General features: G+C 42.3%; 1 protein-coding gene across 1 annotated transcript in view; it reads right to left on the bottom strand.

The window, feature by feature from the left end:
* Window positions 1–25,618, bottom strand: part of C4H12orf42 (chromosome 4 C12orf42 homolog) — a 284,699-nt gene that overhangs the window by 51,660 nt on the left and 207,421 nt on the right. Inside the window, exons 13-14 of the mRNA XM_090043229.1 lie at window positions 16,974–17,084; window positions 10,447–10,544 (exon numbers count right to left, since the gene is read on the bottom strand). Coding sequence (XP_089899355.1) covers window positions 10,447–10,544; window positions 16,974–17,084 — 209 coding nt within the window. The remainder of the gene's footprint in view (window positions 1–10,446; window positions 10,545–16,973; window positions 17,085–25,618) is intronic.

Below are 25,618 nucleotides of genomic sequence, written 5' to 3'. Positions count from 1 at the left end.
GAATCTTAATTTCTTTCTAGCCAGAGCTATGTCAGGTTTTATTTTCCCCCTCTATGCATTTGAAACAAAAGTGTAAACTTCAGAAACTATTTGTATTTCATGGGTATTCACACATTATGCCAACACGATGTCCCAAAAGTTTGGCGGGTAATCTTGCCCACAGAATTTGTGAGCTGATGATGAATGGCTGTGAAGCCTTTGTGATTGCTCAGGCTCCATTGTGGGTTAGACAATGGAGGAGGACACAAGTCTGGCTCAGGAGAGCAACGGATAAAACTGTTGGGCAGAATGGCGGGCTCCTGCCGACATGACCACTTGTTGACATTGAAAGGATTCAAAAACAAGTGAGCAGAAACAGAAACGATTCTGTTCGGCAAGGCTATTAGCCGCAACGTGTGGCACTGGAGCGGTCACTCCTGATGTGTTTCCTCACTAATGAGCTCTGAATGCCCTATTAAACTGGGATGTTATAGGCCCAGAGCCACTAGGACAATGGTATGCATGAATGACTCCCTCAGTTCCTATTGGCTGGTGAGATGAAGGAAGCAACTGGCAACACTCACATTTAAACAGGACTGACAGTACAGTTAAATGATCATTAATTAGAGTTGCTGAACAGATAGACTCAAAGCAATTCTTAATGACAAGATAACAGTCTAATATTACTTGGCTTAGAACAAGTTCAAGCTTGCGCCCTGTCTCCTTTGCATTATATGAACTGGCATCATATTGAATTTTGTCTTTTCCATATTTTCACAAAAATTAAAATCTCATTTAAAGAGCATTCATGTGGAAAATGTGTCTCAGCGGTGTTCAGTTTAAAAACAAAAATATAATCTCTCTACGGTAAATCTACAAACAAAAAATAACTTGGTCAGTCATTAGGAACTCTGGAAAGACATACTCCAGGAAGCCAGTCAGCTTGCCTTTTCCACACAGTCTTTCATCACCCATTATCTCCTTACTTTGCCCACCCAACCTTGCCATTGCTCGTTGATTTGCTTTGTCACATTTATATGAATAATATGCATTTGCAGTAAGCATTTAAAGTTGACAGCCAGGTCCTATTCCACCTATTAGGTGTCTATTCAGCTTGAGTCCCTGAAAACCTTAGTAAGTGTGTACAGATGAGCGTGCACATACATTTCCCCATAATTGTGCCACTGCTACTTGTCCCTCAGGAGCACCCATTCATGCATGCACTGACACATGGCAAGTAACCCTGGGTGGGGTAGGGGAGACTGGGGCCAGCACCTGAGCTGGCTCCTGCAGACTTACCTGGAGTCCTGGGGCCTCCTGGTAGCAATCCAGGAACAAAGACCCTGACCAGCAGCCAGAGAGTGACTCCAGCCAGCCAGGCTCCAGTTTTGGGAGTGCCTGCTGATGCCACATGCACTGCCCCGCTTTTTTCTAGAGCAGATTGTTTTGACACTGGGATTGCCCAGTGTCAAAAAAATCACCCATGCTGCAAATTAGCAGCACAGGGAATGCCTGCACATATGGCATGTGCCCACGTATGGCATACTGCATGTGCGCACTCATCTGGATGCGCCCAATGTGTCTACATTTGTTACATGCCATTATCTTATCTCTAAGACCATTATCTTATCTCTAAGTCATAAAAAGCAGCAAAAAAGAAAAGGCAGTAGTATAACCAGAGGTGGGTGAATGTGGCAGCAGCCCTAGATGCCAATTTAGAGGGGTGTGCCAGAATGACAGCCCCCAGGGAGCACAAGCTGCTGGTACTGCTGCCCATGATGTGCTTGGGGAGCTTGTGCTGAGGCAGCAACAATCTGCAGCCACTTCCGTGCAAGATGGAAACACTTGGCACTCCTTTCCCCACAGTTCTCTCACATGCAGAACCCCAACCTCAACCTCCACTCCCAGCCCGGGACGCCAAAATTCTTAGTTAAAATTCTGAGAAAAGTGAACACAGTTAAATTCCTAATAGATGGCCCTGACAGAGTCTGGAAGAGATGCACATCATCAAGCTTTAAGGCATAAGCTAACTTCTACCTCAGTGCTGAGAATAAGACTTTTAGTGGGAAACTAAGTTCAGCCTCAACAATGGGACAGCTATGATTGCTCCATAATCACTACTGAGTTTAAAAATTAATGTAAATTAATGTGCATAGCAGGTCCAAAACCATATTCTATGTGCAAAGGGGCTTCCAAGATATGGAAGAAGAACCAATTTAGTTCTAATGTGCAAGGATGGATAAGATTTGATAGACCTGATTTGATAGTGTGACAACATATTTTCTGCCTACCATGATTTGTGGGAAGAAAGAGCAAAGCAAAACTATGTTTATCTACTGAACCCCAGAGATAGGTTAAAAGATATTTTTCCCCTCTAACTTTTGGAGTGTCTCATTCACCAAGCCCAGACTTGTCAGTTGAAGCTTGTGGGATTTGGTTTGCTATTAATATATTAACTTCCATATTGCAATCATGCCTAAAAGTCCAAATTTAGACACAGGCTCCCTGACGGTAAACACAGTATGAATATTTAGACTTTGCTATGTTAAAGTTGCCATAAAAATTACCTCTTCCTACCAATAAAAAGACAATTGAACAAGGGTACTGCATATTCATGATGACCCATCCCTCCTTTAATGCATGTGCTAGACTTTCATTAGGAACTGGAGTTTTGAATGTGCACTGAATGTTGAATATACCTGTGTCTTCCACAGTCGAAGAATAACTGGGCTGATAAAAAAAGAGGAATAATTTGTTGGGGGAAGTTCTTTGCCTGCCCAACAGTACGCCAACAGGCGGTGGCCCCCAAGGAACATGGAACTGGAAGGGGCCTCCTGGGCCACAGAGTTCAGTTCCTTGCATTCACAGGCAACCAGACTCAACACTTCAAGCCCTACATAAGTACAAAGTTCAAACTAGAATGCCAAGAACACTCTACAATGTGTGATACATAAAAGCAAAGGAGATGTAGGAGGGGGCACTTTCAATGCCCTATCACTGCTATGACACAGAGAAATAACTGGTTGTTATAGCCTCCAAGGATCCTAAACGACAACTATGCCTCGTGCTTTAGAGAAAGGCAGAAAACCCCACAAGCTGCTCCAGTCTGATGTGAAATAGAAATACCTTTCCTGATCATGACTTTGGTGACCAGTAAGATTCAGAGCGACTAACATCCTACTTCTTCAGAGGAAAGCATAAATAATACCCAGAAACTAGTAACAATCACGAGCAGAAATAAATCTCAGTCCTCACACCCCCTGACTCCTAGAGACCACAAGCCCTGAAACTTGGGACTGCCAAATACATACTGCACTGCAAGAGTCATCATTATACACCAACACGGGAACTGCAAATACTTGATTTCACACATCACATGCACTGTTGTTGAACCAAAAAACTCCCATAGGCCAGAGTGAAGCAAACTGGACTCATCGGCCACATCCCCATGAGCATGTATGTGAATGCGTTTGCCGTGCTGCTAATTTGTAGCATAGCTGGGTTTTTTTACACCAGGACACAGGGGTGACTGGTGCCTCCTGAGTCTAGGAGTGCACAATTTGTGGGCAGGCCCAGGGGTGGGCCAAAAGCCCCATATCCGCTCCTATACTTCTGTGCCCCCTGCCCTGCAACACACCAGCAGCCCACACAGCAAAAAAACTGCTCCATCCTGGGCAGTGCTGAGTTGAGGGCTCATGCTCCCTTGTACCCCACCTACCAGTCACCTGTGCCAATAGATCCCAGTGTCAAAAAAAACACACCAAAAAAAAAAATAAAGTGGCATGGTGCACACCTGAAACAAGAGCCTGGCTGGCCAAAGCCATGCTCTGGCTGCCAGCCAGGCTCTGTGTGCCCCGATCACCACTGCTGCAGACCCAGGAGGCTTCCAGGACCCCAGGTAAGGCTGGTGGAGCCAGGCCAGATGCCGGCCCCAGTCTCCTCTACCCTACCTGGGGTAATTTGCCATGCACCAGAGTGTACATGCAGGGGCATGTCTAAGGACAACTAGCAGTGGCACATATCTGTGCCACTGCTAGTTGTCCCCAAGAAAATGTACGTTCCTGCTTGAGGGGGTGCAACCACCCTGGGCATAGTACTACTCCAGGGACTGTTGCAGGGAGGAAAATACCATTGTCTTGGAATGGCTTTATAGCAGGAGAATCCTCATGTGGAGAGACCCAGCTACTGGGTATGCTTTAACAACTCAAGTGCCCTGGATTCAGGGAGAGAATCCAAGTTCACAGTGTTATATGTACCACTGATGCATTTCCTTCACTTGGCAACACATAATGATGGTATTCAGATTAGACACTAATCTGTAATGCAACAGTACGGAGGTTTATGGTCAGGCTAGGACTATTTTAAAAGTTTCATGTGTTGATGACTATTTTCTTTACTAAGAAGCAATTTAAAATAAAACAAAATTTAATGCCATTTTGTGCAGTTTAGGAAGGCAAAATGGGACCAGTCCCTTTTAATGGACTTACATTAGCTGTTAGATAACCCAGGGTTAATACAAATCCTACTGTTAATATAAATTAAATTTAAAATGACAAAAAAATCTTTCAAATGAGTATTTAAAGGAATGTCATTTCTGTGAAGTTTCATTGAAAGCAAAGAACATTCAGATGCATAAAACTGTAATGTCTCCATTCTTAAATACTTCTGTACCATATGGCCAGAGAGAAGCAGATGGACTGGGTCACAGCAGAGGGGAGAGAGAGAGAGAGAGAAAGAGAGAGTCTGCATTGTTATCTGACCCACTGGGCCAACACTAACAGACTGTTTCTAGTGACCAAGCTATTATTATCAGGAAGATCTTTTAAGAATCTGATACTCACATTTATTTTCCCCCCAGGTAATTCTCACATGTGACGTCTGATCAAAATGACCTTACTTTGCAGATGTTTATTTTGAAGCTGGAACATCTGACTCATAGAGGAGAAAATGACTGCACTGCACTTGTCTTTTATTGATTTTAGCATTCAGGTTATGCCTATCTGTTCACTTGCCTGAAGTTCACAAACCAGCTTGTCTGAACAAGATAAATTCAGCAACAAATAATGCAGAAAAGGAATTTTTTTTATTACCATTTGTTAGTGGAAATGAAAGCATTAGCCAGAAAGTGGAATAGCATGCTGCTTGTCAAAGAACTCCTGGGACTTTTTGTCATGATGTCATCTGAAGATTACTGTATTACCAATCTGTTAACTGCCGTGCTTTAGCAACTACTGAAGTCCCTCAAAGTGTTAGATCACAGTATGCTGGTTTCTACCTGTCTCAAAATCAAATGGAAAAAATTTCATGGATTTTATTTTGGAAAAAAGATTGCATGAAAGTAGCATTTGTGAAAATTGCCAGAACAACAGCCCTGGAGAGTTTTTCACTGGGCGTATGGAAGCTCAATTCCTCACAGGAGCCACAAAAATGGATGCAGCAGGAGCAGGTATGAGGCAGATTTATTTATTGATGGAGGAGGTTTGTTGTTTCTAAGCACATCTCATGCAGTAATGGATTCCTCTTCACACCTACCCATGAAGATAAATATCAATGTATCCAATTTTACAGAACAGGGCACCAAAGCAAGGAGGCAACAAGTGATTTGCCCAAGGTCCCACAAGAAGCCAGCGGTATAGCCAGAAATAAAAGCCAGGTCTTTAAAATCCAAGAGTCCATTCTGTAATTACAGAACTATCCTTGCTCACCATGCTGAAATTATTCCTCACCCATGACCTTGAGAGGCTGACTCTGTTGCTCAGACTTCAGTCGCCGTGCCCTTTCAATTCTTGGCTTCTAATGACTCTACAAACCTGTGTGCCAACTGTGGTGGTAGATGTTGTGAACTGATCAGCTGTCCTCCAGAAACTGGACAGAGACCAAACTCATTTCATACAGACCATCCAACAGCTGTCAGATAGTCATGACTTTTGGTGAATGGTGACCTTGTCAGCTTCAAATTGGTTACGCAGAAGTGAAAGACACTGTTAACTGTCCTCTGAGATTGTGCTGAACACTGGGCTGTAAACAAGCAACATATGGAGCTAAATTGTGACTCCACAGCCATGGTTCATGTTAGAAGGGGCACCGAGGTGTACTGTCCCAGGAGGGACTCTACAATTCATTGTACCTAATACCTCCTGGAGCACCAAAAGAAGGGACAAAGCTAAGCCCAGCAACACCTGTGAAACAGTTCAGTGGGCACATCTACGCGGGACACTACGTCACCATAGAAATGTGCTATGGCAACATAGAGTCCAGAGGCAAAAACCAAGATGCTGCAGCTACATCACCATAGCAACAGGCCCCCTCATTATAGCATGTCGCTACGGTGACGTAGTGCCTAAAAATAACCGTGTGCAGGATGCAGTATGAGCTGTTACTGTGCTGTCACTTAGTACTTCCAAAAGGAAGTACTAAATGACAGCGCAGTAACAACAGCACCACAGCAGCACATGTAGATGCATCCCATGTCTGCTTCTCCCAGCTTTATCAGGCAGTGTTGGCCACTGCTGAAGGGGAGCATGTGCCCTTTCCCAGTTGAGGAAGCTGACATCCCTGTCAGTTGTAGCTTCAAGCAATCCTAGTTCTGTTGTATGAGGCACAGTAGTATTCTAACCCTAGGAAAGAAACTAGATCTCTAATGGTTGTCAAATTTTGTCTCAAGTGATCTTTTTTATGCAAAATATACATTAACAAGATAATTGTTTTGTCATTGGTATGTCCAACCAATTGGAAGGCTTGCTATGGCTTTGTTTGCCCAGGATTGAATACTCAAATTTCTTTTCAAGAGTTATTTCATAGCCTTGACACTTAGACAAACAATAGACAGAGAAGGAGAAGGCAATTTTAAAACAATGGTGCTATTTTCTCATCCCATATCTAAGCTAAACTATAAAGAAAGATTTTGCTGACTAAATGGTGCTGTTTGACCATAATCATAACTAACCAGCCATTATTCACCAGAAAATGGAGATATTCTGAGTTTAGACATTCCAAACCTTATTAAAATGATTATTTACAACATTTTCAGTCAAATTAATATACAACAATTTAATGCTCCTAAGAGACATCAGTAATATGCATAGGACCAAGGCAAATCTTTACTCCCTGTTGACTCTAGAATCATTGGCTAGATTGTAAGATTGGGAAGAACTTTTTGAGTTGGATCCACCCCACAATAAAGTATATACATAAAATAACACTTGTATGGGGGAGAGGAAATGAAGGACATTGCACCACAAATGGGCCTTGGGTCTTTGCCACAGGGATCCCTATACTACAGTAGGGAGTGTGATTATGGAGATGGGCTATGGAAAGGGCTGCTTGTTTAAGTGAATGATTGAGTGTGCGAGTGCATGCATGCATGCAGGGGGAAGGTAATACGTTAAGGGAGAATAACATATTATGGGCTGCTTGGAGATGTGGAAAAAACCAGTGCTTTACTTTAAACTCAGCACACTCTCGCACCGGCTCAACCCATACCCAGAAAAGGCATCGCGTTAACTGGACCCAGCTTTCCTGACATCTGTATAGAGCAGGCACTTTAGTGGGGCTTTTTTGGTGCTTTTATCTAATAGCTGATTAAATTGGCTTTAAAGTGTCAAAAAGCCCCACTGAAGTCCCTGATCCATACAAGCGCTGCAGAGCCAGGTGGAAGTAATGTGCTGCTACTTCAGTAAAGTGTGATTTTTTTTCCATGTCTGTCAGCACCCAAGAAGGCTAACAGCATACTTGGCTGCATTAGTAGGAGCATTGCCAGCAGATCAAGGGAAGTAATTATTTCCCTCTATTCTGCACTGGTGAGGCCACATCTGGAGTACAGTTTTGTACCCCCACTACAGAAAGGTTGTGAACAAGTTGGAGAGAGTCCAGCAGAGGGCAATGAAAACAGTTAGGGTGCTGGGGCACATGACTTCTGAGGAGAGGCTGAGGGAACTGGGTCTATTTAGTCTTCAGAAGAAAAGACTGAGGGGGGATTTGATAGCAGCTTTTAACTACCTAAAGTGGGGTTTCCAAAGATAGAGCTGGACTGTTCTCAGTGGTGACAGATGACAGAACAAGGAGCAGTGGTCTCAAGTTGCAGCAAGGGAAGTTTAGATTAGATATTAGGAAAAACTCTCTCACTAGGAGGGTGGTGAAGCACTGGAATGGGTTACCTAGAGAAGTGGTAGAATCTCCATCCTCGAAAATCTTAAAGGTCCGGCTCGACAAAGCCCTAGCTGGATTGATCTAATTGGGGATGGCCCTGCTTTGAGCAGGGGGTTGGACTAGATGACCTCCTGAGGTCCCAACCCCAATTTTCTATGATTCTATCAATTTTGGCCCTTCAGTATTACACGCACATACCTATGAAGTGCCCAGCTTGTGTGGAGAGTATGGGATATAGCCATCTACAAATAACTGATACCTTTTGTCTCCTGGCCCCTGCAGCTAACAGCTATGGCAGACATTTCTGAAATTACCAATTTCTCAAAGAAGCAAAAGCAGAAAAATATAGTGGCCCCAAAAATAGCCATTACTTTTTTTTTTTTAAAGCAGACTTAAAGTTTTCACATCCAAAATAAGATGCGTGGAGAGGCTGAGCACCTGGCAGCTTCCAGTGAAGTCAGGGGTGCTTGCTGGGTTCACAGCAGTTATGGAAATTGCTGCTTCTCATTTAGACAATTCATCATGGAGAACGGCATCTAATTTTAGGCTTTATTTTTTTTTTTAAATCATGGCTTAGACTTCCATGTAGAATACATTTCATTTGTTAAAATTCTGCTCTTTCTTTTGATAGTACTGAAGACATGTTCACTTGCATAATAGATTTCTTCTTTCTATCCCAATATGTCCTTCTTCCCAATCTTACAATAAAATTAGAATCTCATTCTATATGACATTACAGTCTGTTTCTGGAAAGGACTATGTCAGTAACTGAACATCATGAATTCATTGAAGAAACATGTAGGAAAAGACAACTAGCTGTAAGATGTAAACACTTCCTTACAACACATATATCATACTCACATGAAGAGGAGAAAAAGGATAACATAAATTTATCCTTCATGCACTTGACAGACTAGGGTTGCGCTTTTCAAAGTGCCCAGTTGATTTAGGAACACAAATTCCACTCACCTTGAATGACATTTATGCTCCCAAACATTTAGATACCTGTGAAAATCCCATGATAGACTTTTAGGTATGTTTGAACTCTCCCTAGCACATCTGAAGAGGGAAGGGCCTGGGGGGCATTCAGCCATCTTTCCACTCCTTGCTTTTTATGTCTGCTGGGGATGCATATAGCTTCAGGTAAAAACAGCTGCTCCAAAACTACTCCGACTTTCATTGGATGGGCCTATTGTTCCAATATCAGGATGATCAGAGTGCAGTGCTCTCTAGCTGCACCTTTTCTCCTCCTCCGTTGAATAGGAGTAGGAGTGAAAGGGATAAAGCCAGCTATGTCAGTTTTATACCACCCAAGAATTCCCCTGTGCAAACTACTCTTGTTTGGGCAGAGTTCCAACTGCTCCTTGTACTAAGCAGCTAAGATGGTGAGAAATGTAGGATCTGGTCAGGGTATTAGTTATATACTGTTTTTACATCCAATACAACCTCTATACAAAATCAGTTCTTTGAACTATAATTCTCCCTTTACCCTCCATCTAGCAGAAGACAATTTAACCTCATCTTCGGTCTTTCATTTTTAAGTCCCTGCTAGAACACTAGTGTTGTCATTTTTCCTTTCTATTTCAAAAGTGATATAGAAATCAGCTCCAATTTGAATAACCCACTGAATTGTCTCGGTTCTGAGATCTTTTCAGAAACGACTCTGTCCTTTCTTCAGCTTTCTCTTGCTTCACAAGGAAGACTCATAAAATATTTTGAAGAGCCCTTAACTTTCAGTGAAATTCAGAGAGGAGGAAGGAGAAACAGCACAGAGGACCCAAGCAGTGGGCAGATAGTGTCTCCAAAGAACAAAGGCAAAGTATAAAGGAGACCGGGGGGGGGGGGGGAATACATCCTCTGGCTAGGAATTATTAAATGTTTAGAGCCAGGGAACGAGCAATTTACTGCAAGTAATTTTCCTGGCTTGCTCTATTCACTAGGAATGAACTAGAAATCAAAATTTAATTCTGACACAGTATTCACATTACTCTGATATACATTTTTTTCAGCTTGATGGTGCAGTATACATTTCATTAAAAGCCAAAAGAAAAGCATTAGCAAATGCTTGCTGGAATGTCTCAATTTCTGGATTAAGCTGTTCCATTGTTTCAGAGCATAGTTATAGTTTAGAGATCAATGGGACATGGACTAGCTTAATCTAGTATAAACAGCCTGTAACAGTGAAGGGATACTCTGCACTAGAGAGCCATCTAAGTCTTTTAATTACTTCGGCAACTGATAGATCAGCTCTTACCCCCTTGAATTCTTTTGTCACTGAGGAGTTAAAATTCATGAGCATCTATGCCTCTGAATACTTACTCTAGTGATGCTATTTTCTTCGCCAAGCTAGCCATCACTGCAAAGAGTCGGAGGTCTGTCAGGCCATCTGTTACATAATAGTCAACAATCTCCAAAATCTGGGGAAACAGAAATGGAGAGAGCAAAGATGATGAAGGGTTTAAAAAGAACAGATTGCTGTCTTGCTTGAAGGGTGGGGGGAAGGGGGAAAGAGATAAGCTCAGATAGAAGCAGCAACAAGCTTTATTAACATAGCCAGAAAAAAAATCTGAAAATAATTTATCCAAGAAAGCTGACAAGACTGGACTCCTGACAAACATTACATTGTATTGTAAGGCCCCTCTCAAACTTTATATACCTAATTCAAATAGAATTTCCTACCCCCCACATTACTCTTTGTTTTACATGTATTCAAGTGTTTTAAGAAATCACACCAAATCCATTTACCTGATGCACGAACACTCTCTGGTAGATAAGTGGAAAAGCAGTGCAACTTTCCCTCCTCCTCTCTAATGCTCAACTTCTTAAAGTATACCCACCAATGTAAACTCTTAGAATAATTTTTAATACTGCCAAGTTTAGTTTACCACATGTTGACATTTTAAACAGAAGTATAACCTTATCTAAAGACACTCAAAAAAAGTTCTTACTGTATGAACTCTCTCTCAGGGCACTACATTGATACAACTGATAATAATAAAAGGGAGACATGTTAATTCAAACTTAAATACTGTATTAGTAATTAACCAGTATTAATATTATACCCTAGAAGGCTCTCTTTGTCCTCTCATACATTTCATCCAACACCTACAACTCACAGAACTCGCACATTTCCCTGGTGTCATTGAAGTAGCAACTCAGGAAAACAGCACTGTAACACAGTTTAAACTTGCCATTCAGTCTGAACAGTTCATCTACACCAGCTAGCTCAGCAGTTTGTCATGATCCACCCATAGCAGTATGGACTAATAAGCATGGATTAAATTAATCTCTTTCTTGAGTAGATTTCTCAGCCCACCGTCAGCTCCATGATATCACTGCTGGATTACATCCAATGCCCATAACTAGCTAATTTAAAGCTGGTGTGGGTCGCTCGGCACTCCACTGGAGTCACTCCTAGTATTCTTATAAGGCAATCCTATGTCCTTTTAGCATGGAGATGAAAGGATAGGGAAAGTTAGTGCATTTGCTCACATCAAAATTAATGCCAAATTTTGAAAATTAACCAAATCATTTCTACGTTCTCACTTCTCCCTCTTCATTAAAAACAGCTCTCATATAATACATGTATCTAATAAGAAAGGCAAAATTTGTCAGAGACCTCATAAAGCATGAATACATGCCACACTAGGCACTGACAATCACGAAAAAACCCCCGAAGCTTTACTGAAAGAGTCCGCATGTTAGTTTGACCCAGCTCCGCAGTGTCCGTCTAGATCGGGCATTTCAGCAGAGCTTTTTGGCGGTTTTCTCTAAAGCTGATTCAATCAATTTTTAGATAAAAGAGCCCCCTTGAAGCACCTGATCTATACAAACATTGGGTGAGCTGGGTCCAATTAACACAATGCCTCTTCTGGGCATGTACTGCGCTCAGTGCAGGGGCAAGCTGAGCTTGAAGTAAAGTGCTGTTTTGGGGGGTTTTCCCCATGTCTGTAAGCAGCCACTGTGTCTGAGCTAAAGCTGGCTGCCTTCCCTGCTTCCCATAACCTGCACGGCAGGAGGCGGGGAAAGCAGCCAGCTCTTGGCTTTCCCCAGTAGCACAGAGCTGCATGTACACCGTGTGGAGCCTGGCACAAGAGAGCCAGCAGGGCTGCACTCCTCACTTGCATTGTGCGGTACTGGCTGGAGCCATGCCTGGGCGTGCATGGGCCACAAGTGCCCTAAGGGCTGCTGCTGCTGGTGACAGGAGCTGTGCACCCACACTCCCCACTCTGTCACACCCACACCCGTCCAACCTGAGCTCTGCACTCCTGCCCAGCTGCAGTCCACCCCACCCCCAGCACCCACACTCTCCCTACCTGGTGCCTGGAGCAGGCCAGAGGCATGCAGGTCCCTGGGGTGGCAGCAGCAGCAGCCCCACCTGGAAGCTGCATACTGGCCAGGCCAGGCCCTTCTGTGACCCCATCTTGTTTCTGCAACCACGACCCACATTTTCGGAACCACTGTATTACAGAAAAGCCCAAAATAAGTAATCTCTAAATTTAAAAAAGCCCCAAAAAACACATCTCATGACTCTAAAAAAATCAAAGCAACTTTTTTGGGTTAAAAAAGCCCTATTCCACTTATTATAAGCAAATTTGGCAACAGTGGCTCAGAGCTACCATGAGGAAGCAGACACTATGATGGCAAGGCGAAGGGAAGGTCCCCAACATATCTCAGGGCCGTAGGCATGTGCCAAGTTTGCCTATGCATTAATCTGGCCCTGCCCGTTCCAGTTCAGGCTGGGCAAACCCCAGCCCACAGCTCCCTCCCCCTTCCTTCTTCTCCTCCCATCCTACAAACTTCATCAGGGGTGGAGCAGGGCTGAGCTGCATCAGCCCAGCCCTGCTTGTGCATAGGAGCTTACAGAGTTTATGAACGTGTTCTGCTTTGGAGTGAGCACCTTCATCTGAACCATCATGTAATGAGGATTAATTTGTTGTGCAATCAGGCACGTTTAAAGTGCTCTGCAGCCATACACTTCTGTCAGGGCATGGCTATAGAGTGCTTTCAAGGGGCCGTTCATATGGCAAATGCTACTTCTGTCAGCACCCAAAGGGTCTGCAGGGGTTGCCTGCTGCTCTACAAATGGTTTATTTAGTTCTTTTCATTCACTGTATGTCCGTGTTTATTGAACCCAGTGATCACTACCTCACCCACAAGCCTTGTTGATGATTCTTCCTTTTTCAGTTTCTCACACACACACACACACACACAAACAGCAATGAGAAATTCCTTTAAAGTTCCCATTGTTTAAAGCTCATCCCACAAAATGCTGGCCCTCTACATATTGTCTTGTTCAGGTACTTTGTTCTCTAAGATTGTCTATCTTAGCTTTGCAAATCACTTTTAACTTCAACAGGGAACAAAATGTAAGGCCATTGAGGGAAAAAGATAAGTTATTAACAGAAGGCACATGGCACAAGCATAAAAAACTGCTGGACTAACTTTGTGGTTTAACTTTTCATTAAGCAGAAACCACTGACAAAGCAAACATGGCATAATGGAAGTAATTAAAGTTTGTACTAATTCTTTTTTTATTATTATTACTATAAAAGAAGGCGGTTCATTAAATAAGGACCAAGTGTATAGTGTAATGAAACCTTTTTAGATTTATAATGGATCACATACAATAATGTTGACAGATGGAAAAGATAAGCTTTCTAGATGCAATGAAAGTAAACAATAAATGCAGACATCAGTGAACTGAATTATCATGAAGTAATATGAGTTGTATAACGATGTTAGCACTGGTGCCTGCTATGGTGCCTATGGCTTCAAATACTAACATTAAACCATTTGATGTGTGCGCAATGTTGGAACAATTCACATCAGCTGCCACCATGAACAAACTGCAATTGGATCTGGATAGGAAGTTCCAAGTTTCAAGTAAAAATGTATGTAGATGAATCCAAGGCCCAGTATAACCTGTATGAATGGCAGTCCTCTATTTAATATACAAGATGCATATTTTTAAGCATCCAAAGAACTTTGTCCCATACTCTCGGGTTAAAGCCTTGTCTAACATTTCGTGCTGGGAATGTAAAGTAGGGCACCAGATACAGTAGTACAAATAACACTTTATTTACAGTTTCATGGCTTTCAGATTTCCTGTCTCCATAATCACTTCCTACTAATTTCCTTCTGTTTTGTTTGGAATGGGGGTCTTTTCAAAGAAAGTGTCCAAAAGAAACAAAGCCTTTGTAAGGTTACGATTAAATCATGGAGGTTTTTATACTTTTCTTTATTTCAGTATTTCCTAGTACCGGTATTCCGTGTCAGCGACATTTATGTTGTGTGTCAAATAAGTCTGTCTGTTTCAAACAGTATCATGATTGAAAGACCGCAAATAGGCAAATAAGAGAAGGCCAGATCCTCAACTGATATATACTGGCACAGCTCCATTGATTAACACTAGCTGAGGACATGGATCACCCATTTTTTTTTTGAAGAAAAGCTAAACTAAGCACTTGTCTTAAGAATGCCAAAACATTTTTGCTTTGGATCATACTACTTAGATGCTAAAGCATCAATAGTTGGACAACATTCAGAAGTAATATTTTATTTAATATCTCTTCCTTTAAAATTAAAAACTAGACAAATGTAATGACTGGTTTTGAATGGCGGCTGATGTTTGTGCTTTGATCTAAAATCCAGATACAAACAATCGTCTACAATTTCAATAGTGTGTAGTGACTGTAAGGGCCCAACTAGAAACATCTTAGCTCAGTTCTTTAGAAAATTAGGTCTCTTTCAGTAATGTAAAGTTTGATACCTGACGATGGAGGAGCCTGAAAGCATTATTCACTTTGAAAAATGTCACCAAAATGTTAATGGAAAGGCAAAATATTGACTCTGAGCCCCTGCCCTTCCTTCCTGTTTCATCCTGGGTCTTTCCACACCTCCATGACCAAAATCAAATTAAGCAAATTTCGAAAAAGTTTATATATTTTAGAAAAAATAAAACGTTCTTTCTAGAGAACTTCTGCTCGCCATCTTTTAATTCCATCAGGACCCCCCCCCCAGTATATGGCAGGAAAGGTGCCTGGCTTAGCAGGGCCTTTCAGCTTTTTCCTCTATAATGTTATAGCTGCCATTGCTGTACTGCAACATAAGATCATACAAAGGCTTTATTTCACCAGTGCTCCTTGTTCCTAACTGCTACATTCAAGTCTTTCTTGCAATTAGGAAATGGCTCTAGTTTCCCATTAGAACAAAGTATAGTCTTCATTGACAACTATGGAAGTTTAAACTGGAGATAGAATAATGCAACAATAAAGTGAAAAAAAACCACATCATGTGGTCTTATAGAAGATGACCGAGTCCTCAACAATTTTGAGTTACAGCTTTGTTGTGCGTTAGAGAGGAAGCTTTTGAACAAAGCACAGACTGACCAAGTAGCTTTCTTAAGTACTAATCTGCGTATACACAGCACAAATACACATTGGGTTAGATATTTTTTTCCTCTCACATTGCTTGGAAAACTGACTCTTCAGCTTATTTGGTTTTAGACCTAAATAATAAAACATAGGTAAAAAGGAGTATTTCTGTTATTGTATATAGTAGCACACGGAATAAATAGTTTAAGAAGTGAATACATCCTACAAGTGTCAGGTATAATAAATTAGAAAAAAGACAAGTAGGAGGATACGACAGAGGTCTACAAAATGATGAATGGCATAGAGAAAGTAAATAAAGATTTACTATTTACTATCTTTCACAAGGAGCATACTATAAAATTATTAGGTATCAGATTTGAAAAGAAAAGGAAGTTCTTTTTCACACAACATGTAGTTAATCATGTGGAAATCAACGCCATATGAGAATGCAGAGGCTGATAATTTAATAAGGTTCAGAAGGGGATTGGACAAAATTCATGAAGAACAGGTCCAGCAGGGAGCATGAAGCATGACAGTTAGGAGTGTAACCTCCAACTTAGGACTTCTTAGGCCCAAGAATACAGGAAGCTGTGGGGGAGAGGTGCAAAGGACAGATTTGGCTGAAACTGGCCTGCTTAAATATTCTTTTCCTTTCCATTCCCTGTACCACTGGGTTAGATAAAACTGTGCCAAACATGGCATTTTTTGTGTTCTTACCATACTAATGGTGTACTGTTTCACACTTCTTATTAGAAGTTTTGAATAAACAAACAGCCCAAATGAATTGGTGGTCTTTACCATGCATGCTTCACACGGAAGGACCTCTGAAAAATACCTGCCAGAGACAGAAAATTCCTACTGACTTTTTGAGATCACTCACTACATGCACTTTCCTAATGGACCTCTTAGCATTTCTTGGATAGAAAGAATTTTTTTTTTTTTTTTTTTTTATCAGAATGCTGCTTTACTAGAAACTAGTTTCATTACGAAATGACCTGTGCACTTCAGATTGCAGCATGTAAAAGGAAACATCTAACAGTTCATTTTCTCAAACATGTCTACTATTTTAGGTGCTATTCTTAGGCAGTGATCCCCAGAGGTGCTGGGCACCTGCCATTCCCATTTACAATTATAGCGCCCAATGATGCTGAAAATCATGCCACTAATGTTTCAAATTGAAAATCCCAAAACAGAAGCTCACAGAATTGGATTCTGTTTTTTAAACATTTTGGTCCCAACATCTCTGAGCTCAGCTTTACACTTCACTTGTAAAACTGAGCATTATACAGAATGCCTCTCTTGGAGGAATATTTTGAGACTTAAATAGTTTCCAAATTCTTGGATGAGAGACTTCATAAATGTATAAAATACGGAATGACAACATGTGATGGTATAAATAGCTGAAGTATTGGCTCCCTGCCCCCAAAATTTTCAAAGAACAAATCTACAAATCTTTATGACATTAATTACCCTGTATACATAGAGTTCTTCTGCATCAGTTAATGCTTCTGAAGGGACTATTTCTTTCAGAGCCATCAAAACTTGCATGCAGTTCAAGTAGCCATCTCCATCGGTATCCACCTGGAAAGATGTTCACAACATTAATGGTCAGTAAGATAATCAATATTTTTGAAGAAGCTTATATTTTTTAGAAGTGTAACTTTAATTATATAGAAAATGAAAACAAGAGATTAACTACCTGAAGGAAAAGCCTCAACACTCCCACTCCTCCTTTCTCCTACTATGAGACCCTGCATTATGGCCTTGCATTACTGGTTGTGGAGTAAATGGGACACTTTTTGGATTTCACTAGAATGGGTCATTTAATTTTCCAGATCCATCACTGCTAAGAAACATAAGATTCCTTCCTTCCTTGCCCTCACCCAGACATTTTTCAGTGAGGAATCTGACTTTAGCATTAGAAAACTTAAAGAATACAAAAATTACTTGAATATCAGGAGCCACTAAGAGCAAACAAGATTTTCACAGAAGTCCATGACTTGGCACTATGAAGAATCAAAGGGTGCCTATACATGAGCAGGGAGGCTGCACTGATGTGCTGTAATTCCAGCATGTTAGAGCAGACAGATTAATCAAGTCTCTTGGAGAGTGGCAATTACTGTGCTATAGCAGCCTCCTGCATCTCATGTATCAGCATCCCTATGCTTCAAAATGGTGGTGGGACCACTTTATCTAAACCTTATTCAATGAGCTTTAGATAAACTGCCCCCTCTAACATTTTGAAGTGTGGGTACACTAATATGCAAGACATGCTGGGCACTTTAATTAGAGCGGCTCACAGAGGTAGTGTACTCTAAAAGAAGAGGAAGGAAGCTAATGGTTATCAAAACTGAAAGAAGGGATAACCTGAAACTTGAGTACCTTACTTCAATCAACCTCATATCCCTAGTCATAGAATCGTAGAAAGTTAGAGTTGGAAGGGATACCAGGAGGTCAGCTAGTCCTACCCCCTGTTCAAAGCAGGACCAGCCCCAACAAGATCATACCAGACAAGGCTTTGTCTAGCCAGGTCTTAAGAAACTCCAAGGATGGAGATTCCACAACCTCTCTGGGTAACCTGTTTCAGTGCTTTACTATCCTCCTAAGTGAGGGATAGACATTCTAAAAGCTTGAGCCTGAATGGATTCTCTCTTTGCAGGTTAGTCTAAACTGCTTGGGCTGAATCGATTTGTAACTGCACAGACATCCCCTCTGGACTGAAAAAAGGCTGGCACCTGCCTGCAGTGGCTCAGACTAGGAGCCAGGAGGCACTAGAGAAGCCCTCCATCCATTCCTTAGTGCTGAGCTGAGGGGGTGTAGCCAGGCCCCAGCAGGATGCTCTGATTAGGGAGGGGTTCTTCCTCCCTCCCTGATCATCAAGGGAGCCAGCAGGGATTTACATAGCATTTAGTTACACAGCAGGGAGCATTTATAAGCCCATCAGCAAAACAAAAGGATCTCTCATTAGTTCAAGCTCTTCTTAAACAACTATTCCCAAGAAAGGAATGGAGGGATGTTACCAGCTACCTGTTGATTAGCTCCAAAAAGCCCTAAGCCAACACTGCCTCTGTCCGGTCTCCAGAAGCACAGACTATAGCCACCATGTAGTATGCTAGCTAATGCTGAGAGGTGTCTGTGTAAGGCAGAGGGGAGGGGGGAATCCCTGCTTCACCAGGGAGTGGTGAGGTGGAGGGAGGAGAGCAAGAGGAAGCCAGGCTGACATCCTGTACCTTCAGTCTCTGCCAAAGATGCAGCCCCACCCAACAAAGCATCTGAGATGCTGGGGGACTCTGATTTAACATAAACCAGGAAGGAGTGCGAAAGTTTTTCCTAATCTCTAACCTAAACTTCCACGGCTGCATCTTGAGATCATTGGTCCTTGTTCTGTTATCTGCCACCACTGAAAACAGTTTAGCTCCATCCTCTTTGGAACCACCCTTCTGTAGTTGAAGGCTGCTGTTACATCCCCCATCAGTTTTCTTGTCTCCAGACCAAATAAACCCAGCTCCCTCTCCCTCTCCTCAGAAGTCCCCCGTTTCCCAGCCCCCTAACCATTTTCATTGCCCACCACTAGACTCTCTCCAATTCATCCTTTCTGCAGTGTGGGGGCCAAAACTGGACACAGTACTACAGGTGTGGCCTCACCAGTGCTGAATAGAAGAGAAGAATTACTTCCTTTGATCTGCTGGCAATGCTCTTACTAATATAGCCCAGTATGCTGTTAGCCTTCTTCACAACAAGGGCAAACGGCTGGCTCATATTCAGCTTATTGTCCACTGCAACCTCTAGGTTCTTTTATGAAGAGTTGCTGCTTAGCCAGTCAGTCCCCAGTCTGTACCCCAGCCTGTGCATGGGATTATGTTGCCCTAAGTGTAAGACTTTGAACTCATTCTTATTATTGAAACTCAAGAGATTTATTTTGGTCCAAACCTCCAATTTGTTGAGGTCTTTCTGAATCCTAGCCCTGCCCCTCAAGCATATCTACTGCTTCCCCCAGCTTGGTGTCATCTGCAAACTTGCTGAGGGTGCACTCTATGCCATCTTGCAGGTCATTGAGGAAAATATTGATGCAAACCAGCCCCTAGGACCAACCCTGGGGGCATTCCACTTGATACCAGCTGTCAACTAGACACCAAGCCATTGGCTTTACCTTCTAAGACTGATGATATGGACAGTTTTCTGTCCACCTCACAGTCCATTCGTCCAACCCATCCTTCCTTAGCTTGCCTGCAAGAAAAAGTTGCGGGAGACCATATCAAAAGCTTTACTAAAGTCGAGGTATATCACATCCACTGCTCTTCCCACATCCACCCTCAGATGCATTGCACTCAGCCCCATGGACTTCTAAACATCCAGCTTTTCTAAATAGTCTCTAACCTGTTCTTTCATCACTAAGTGGTGCTCACCTTCTCACACAAACTGTACTGCCTAGCGCAGTAGTCTGGGAGCTGACCTTGACTGTGAAGACCAAGGTGAAAAAGGCATTGAGTTCTTCCTCTTCTGCATCCTCCATCACTAGATTGCCCCCTCCATTTAGTAAAGGACCCACATTTTCCCTGATCCTACTCTTACTGCTAGAAACTTGTAGAAACCCTTCTTGTTACTCTTCACATCCCTTGCTAGCTGTAACTCCAATTGTGCTTTGGCCTTCCTGACTTCATCCCTGCATGCACAAGCAATACTCTTATACTCCTCCCTAGTTGTTTTTCCAAGTTTCCACTTCTTATAAGCTTCCTTTTTCTGTTTTAGCTTACTGAAGAATTCCCTGCTGAACCAACCTGATCTTCTTCCATACTTGCTAATCTTCCTGTGCACCAGAATGGTTCATTCCTGCACCTGCAGTAAGGCTTCTTTAAAGTACAGCCAGCTCTCCTGGACTCCTCTCCCCCACTCAGACTGACCTCCCAGGGAATCCTGCCCATGTTTCCTGAGTGAGTTGAAAGTCTGCTTTTCTGAAGTCCAGGTCCTTATTCTGCTGTTCGCCATCCTTCCTTTTCTCAGGATCCTGAACTCAATCATCTCATAGTTCCTGCTGCCCAAGTTGCCATCCACTACTACATTCCCCATCAATTCTTCCCTGTTCGTGAGCAGCAGGTCAAGAAGAGCATGGCCTCCAGTTGGCTGTTCCAGCACTTGCACCAGGAAGTTGTCCCTAACACTCTCCAAAAACCAGCTGGATGAGTGCCTACGCACTGCTGTATTGCCCTCCCAGCTGATGTTAGGGTGATTGAAGTTCCCCACAAGAACCAGGACCTGTGATCAGGAAATGTCCACTAGCTCTTTGAAGAAAGCCTCATCCACCACATCCTCCTGGTTTGGTGGTCTATAGCAGACAACCATCATGACATCACCCTTGTTGTTTTCCCTTCTGACCCTCACCAAATGACTTTTAATAGGCCTATCTCTAGTTTCAAACTGGAGCTCTGAGCAATCGTATGGCTCTTTTACATAAAGTGCAATTCCTCCTCCTCTTCCCCGCATCCATGACAGTGCTCCAGTCATGAAAGCTATCCTACTAAGTCTCTGTTATTCCAATCGCACCATAGTTGCATAACTGTGTGAGGACTTTCAATGTTTCTTGTTTGTTTCCCAGGCTCTGTGAATTTGTGTACAGGCACCTGAGAGAATGAGCTGATTGTCCTTCTTTCTCAGACAGAATGAGAATGCCTTCCCTGTTGTCCCCTCCCATTTGTGCTTCCGCCAGGTCACCCAATTCCCCACTTTCCTCAGGGCCTTGGTCTCCATCCCCCAGAAAACTTCATTTAAAGCTCTCCTCCCTAGGTTAGCAACCCTGTCTGTGAAGATGCTCTTCCCTCTCTTTGTCAGGTGGATCCTGTCTTTACCTAACAATCTTTCTTCTTGGAACAGCATCCCCTGGTCAAAGCAGCCAAAGACCTGCTGGCAACATTATCTGTGCAGCCATGCATTGATGTGCAGGGTGTGTTCACTCCTGCCTGGCCACCTCCCCTTGACTAGGAGGATCAAGAAGAACACCACTAGAGCCCCTGTCCCCTTTACCACTGCACCCAGTGGCCAGTGGTTTTTAAGGGTAAGAGCTTAGTAAAATCATTAGTATTTGCCTTTGATCTAACCAGGTGCTTACAATGGGACCTCTACCCAGGAAGCTGGGAACTGAGAAGTCCACGAACCAGGAAAAGTATACTTTTCAGTTCTATAATGAGCAAGAATAAGCAGACTGGCAAGGTAAGGGCTGTAGTCATGCTGTGGTGAGACGCAAACATTTAGATTTCTTCTTAATATTTCACATCCTAATACATGATGCAAGCCAAACCAAGCAAAGGTCCCAAATGTCTCATTTGATATGATCTAATATTACACAAACTGAAATAAAACCTTGTCCCCTGCAGCCACTACCTAACTGAGCTGTCACAGGCTACACGGAAAGTGACCGTGATACTGAAAATACTTTTCAACCCAAAGTGGAATTTTCTTTTCTGCTTCATGGCATTATGAGGACGCAGGAAGGAAGGAGCTGACCATTCTACACTAGCAGCTCGCACTGCTGTCTACTCCATAAACTATCTTTTGCAAACAGCCCCAGAGGGGGAAGTCTTTTGGCTCACCCAGCCGGATGAGTGATCCTGTGAAACAATAACACATACGTATAGAGGAAAAACTGGAGGGAACTTAAGGAAAGTTATGGAGTCTCGAAAACAGACCTTTGGGTTATAACCTTTATCTACTATTTACCTTCAAGAGCTTGGTAACTTAGCTCCAGTTTATTATTTCTATATATACTGTATTTACTTGAACACAAGATGGGGTTTTCTTCCTGATGTCTTTTTCTCCTGGTCAGCATGAGGCAAAAGCCCTTCATGTTATATTTGCACCTCCTTGTTAAATATAACTGCTGCCAGAAGCAGCATGTGGTCAGTAATGGAAACTATGAAGTTGACTGAATGCAACCAGCACTGAGCATGCCAGTAAAACACATCGCCCATACTGAACAAACGTACAGCTGGGAACCCTTTTTTTTTAATTTACAAATTTTATTAAAAACACACATCACTTACACTTACAGAACTTCACATATTGAGCATTCTTATTTTACCAAGACTTCCTATTGCAAAAACAACTACATATCCAAAACCATACAACTACATGTATTGAACCCTTAAACAACATACATCAACTTCTCCAAAAAAATCCTACAGAACTCATTTTCTTCATACAGAACCCCATGAAAAACTATTCCTTCAGTAAGCACCTGAAACTCTCCACCCCTCCCATCAGTTCTTTCTGTTTATTTAGTGAAACAAGTGTGTCCAGTCCTTTTACCTCCACTTCTTCTCTTCTTTGTCCAATCTCTTCCTTGTCCTGATCAATGTAGTATTTCAGTTCATGCAATCCCAGCTTCAGGAACTCCCTTTCACTGAAAGCCAACTCCTTAAAAACCCCGAAGTTTCTTACGTTCCATAAACTAGTTTTAACACACACTAATAAAATCCTTAATAACATTGCCTCTGGGCCCTTTGGTATGAATCCATATAGTACCATCTCCTGCACTAATGACACTTTCTTCACTTATCTTTCTGTAAAGTTTCCCATGGCACCATCCTGTTTTTCTCTTTTACTGCTTTCATCAATTTCTTACCATCCCTCCAGCCCTATCGTCCCTATTTTATACCTCTGTATGAAACCTTCCATCCTGATGTAATGAATCGGTGGTTGCCACACCCCTGGACTGTTTCAAGAGGTCTGATATACTTCCCATTTCCTCATAATTGCAACTGTGTGAAATCAGGTGATACATGCCACTTTCCCCTCTCCCTCCATTACTGCCTTGCATACTGCAATTACACATTTCACATAGACAAACAATCCCAAGTCTGGCAGCCCGCACCCCACATCTCTCTTGCTTTGTACAGTTCAGATCTAGCCAACCTTTCTCTTCTGGCATTCCAGAAGAACGCACATATTTCCTTCTGTATTTTTGCTATTTACCACCACGTCAGTGGGATTCCTGTATATGGAATAATCAGCAGTAGCACAGCCTTAACAGCCACCACTTTCCAAAAAAGGACAGTCTTTCCAGACCATAACCAAAGTATTTGCCATATCCTTGCCATCACCTTTTGATCCCTAGCACTCTGGTTACTGTCTCTCTTATCTGAAAGCCAAACTTCTCCATGTTCCTCCAGTTTCCCCACTCCTACTGTAGTGCTTTTTGATCTATTTAGTTTAGCCCCATTGTTTCTTCATACTCTAATGTATGCTTTAGCACGTTTTCCATTGAAAGTCCATCTCTAACTACTACATTTATATCATCCACATATAAAATGCATTTTACCTCTCCCCCTCCCGGCACCTTTACTCCACTTATGATCTTGTCTTCTCTTATTCTTTGTGCTATCAGTTTCACAAACAGTATTAGCAACAGGGGGTACCCTTATCTCACCCAGTATGGATTTTTAAAGCCCTGCTTAGATGCCTATTAATTGTACTTCACTCTTCACTTCCCTATACAATAACCTTATCCAACACATAAATTTCTCTGGGAACCCCATTTTCCCTAGGATCTTGAATATTACATTAGCTTATCTTGAATAATATAATCATGATCCACTGTGTCATAAACTTTTTCTAAATCTAGGTTTGCTATAACTGTGTGTGTTCACTGATTTCCTCTCTTGGAGGTGAGGCTGTGCATCTCTGATCACTCTGGAAATACTTCTACCTGGTACTGCATATACTTGGCCTTCATGTATTATCTTCTGGAGGTTTTTCCTCATCCTCAAAACCAGTATCTTGGCCATTAACTTACAGTCCATATTCAGGACTGTAATTGGCCTCCAGTTTTTCAGGAGTTCCTTCTCCCCTTTCTTAAAGAGTAAGCTCACAATGCCTCTTGTAAAATCTTTCCCTGCCTCTATTTCCTCAAAAACTTCCACTATATCCCTCCCTACCCATGCCCAAAACTTCTTGTAAAATTCCATAGGCAGTATGTCTGCTCCTGGTGATGTCTCTCTTTAAATGTTTTAATACACTCCTGCACTTCCTATAAGCTTATCTTTTCTTCCATCTTCTTTGCTTCTTCCTCCTCTACTTTCTCTTCAGTCTCTTCTAGCAAAGCCTTCAGTCTCTTCCCTCATCTGATACAGCTCTTCATAACATTTCTCTCATTGCCTCTAACACCTCCTCCTGTTTTTCAACCCAGGTACCTCCTTCTTCCTGCACTGCTTTTAGTTCTCCTTTTGCCGTCTTCACTCTAGCCAAAAAGAATCAGGACCACTCTTCATTTTCTCCCATCCAGGGTGCTTTTGCTAAAAACAGTTTCTCTCTCATCTTTCTATCTCTTGTCTTGTTTTTTCTAGTTCTTCTCATACCTATCTTCTATGGCTTCCTTTAGTAGCTCCTGCATCTTTCTTTGCAGCTCTCAGCAGTTTCATTCTTTTCCCCATGGTTGTTCAGCCTTCCTTCTCCTGTCCTCATCTTCACCATCTTCCATCATTCTCTGATACTCTTAAAATATTTTTTCAGTGTTCTCCACCCCTCATACTGTCTTGTATACACTTGACAGATCTCCTTCTCTTGTAGTAGTTGCACATTAAACTTCCACACTTCCATTCTTCTTATGGGGCTCTTACTATGACTCCAGAAGGTCAGCAGCAGCCGAATCTCCAAATCAGATTTGGCTGAATCAGTTTGGGACAGTGATTTGAATCACCTAATTGAATCACTGTCCCCCGAATCAGCTGAATCTGAAGCAAATACTATCTGCTTTGCACAGGCCTACAACAATCTGGATGAACTGTCTAAACATTTCAGTTATGTAACTGAAGTCCCCCACTATTATCTGCAGTCTCCCTCTAACCACACAAACTGCTAGCTTTCTAAGCAGAGCCTTCCTCCCCTCCCACTCTGATGTTGCATATACATTGAGACCTTCTAATTTTGTTCCCGTGACTGATAGGATCATTCACTGTAGTCTGCCACTGATTGTGTCTCCCACCTGTTTTGCTTTCATCTCTGGACTCTTGAATAGTATTGCCACTCCAGCCACTTTGTTTTCATTTGTCCCTGACCACCAGGATGGTTCCCATTTCCATCTTTTCTTAAAGCGCTTATAATCCCTTTCCCCCAGTATCCCAAAT

Source organism: Crocodylus siamensis, chromosome 4 (genome assembly GCF_052110815.1).
Source record: "Crocodylus siamensis isolate JL-2025a chromosome 4, ASM5211081v1, whole genome shotgun sequence".
NCBI classification, from domain to species: domain Eukaryota; kingdom Metazoa; phylum Chordata; order Crocodylia; family Crocodylidae; genus Crocodylus; species Crocodylus siamensis.
This window is presented reverse-complemented; position numbering and strand designations above follow the sequence as displayed.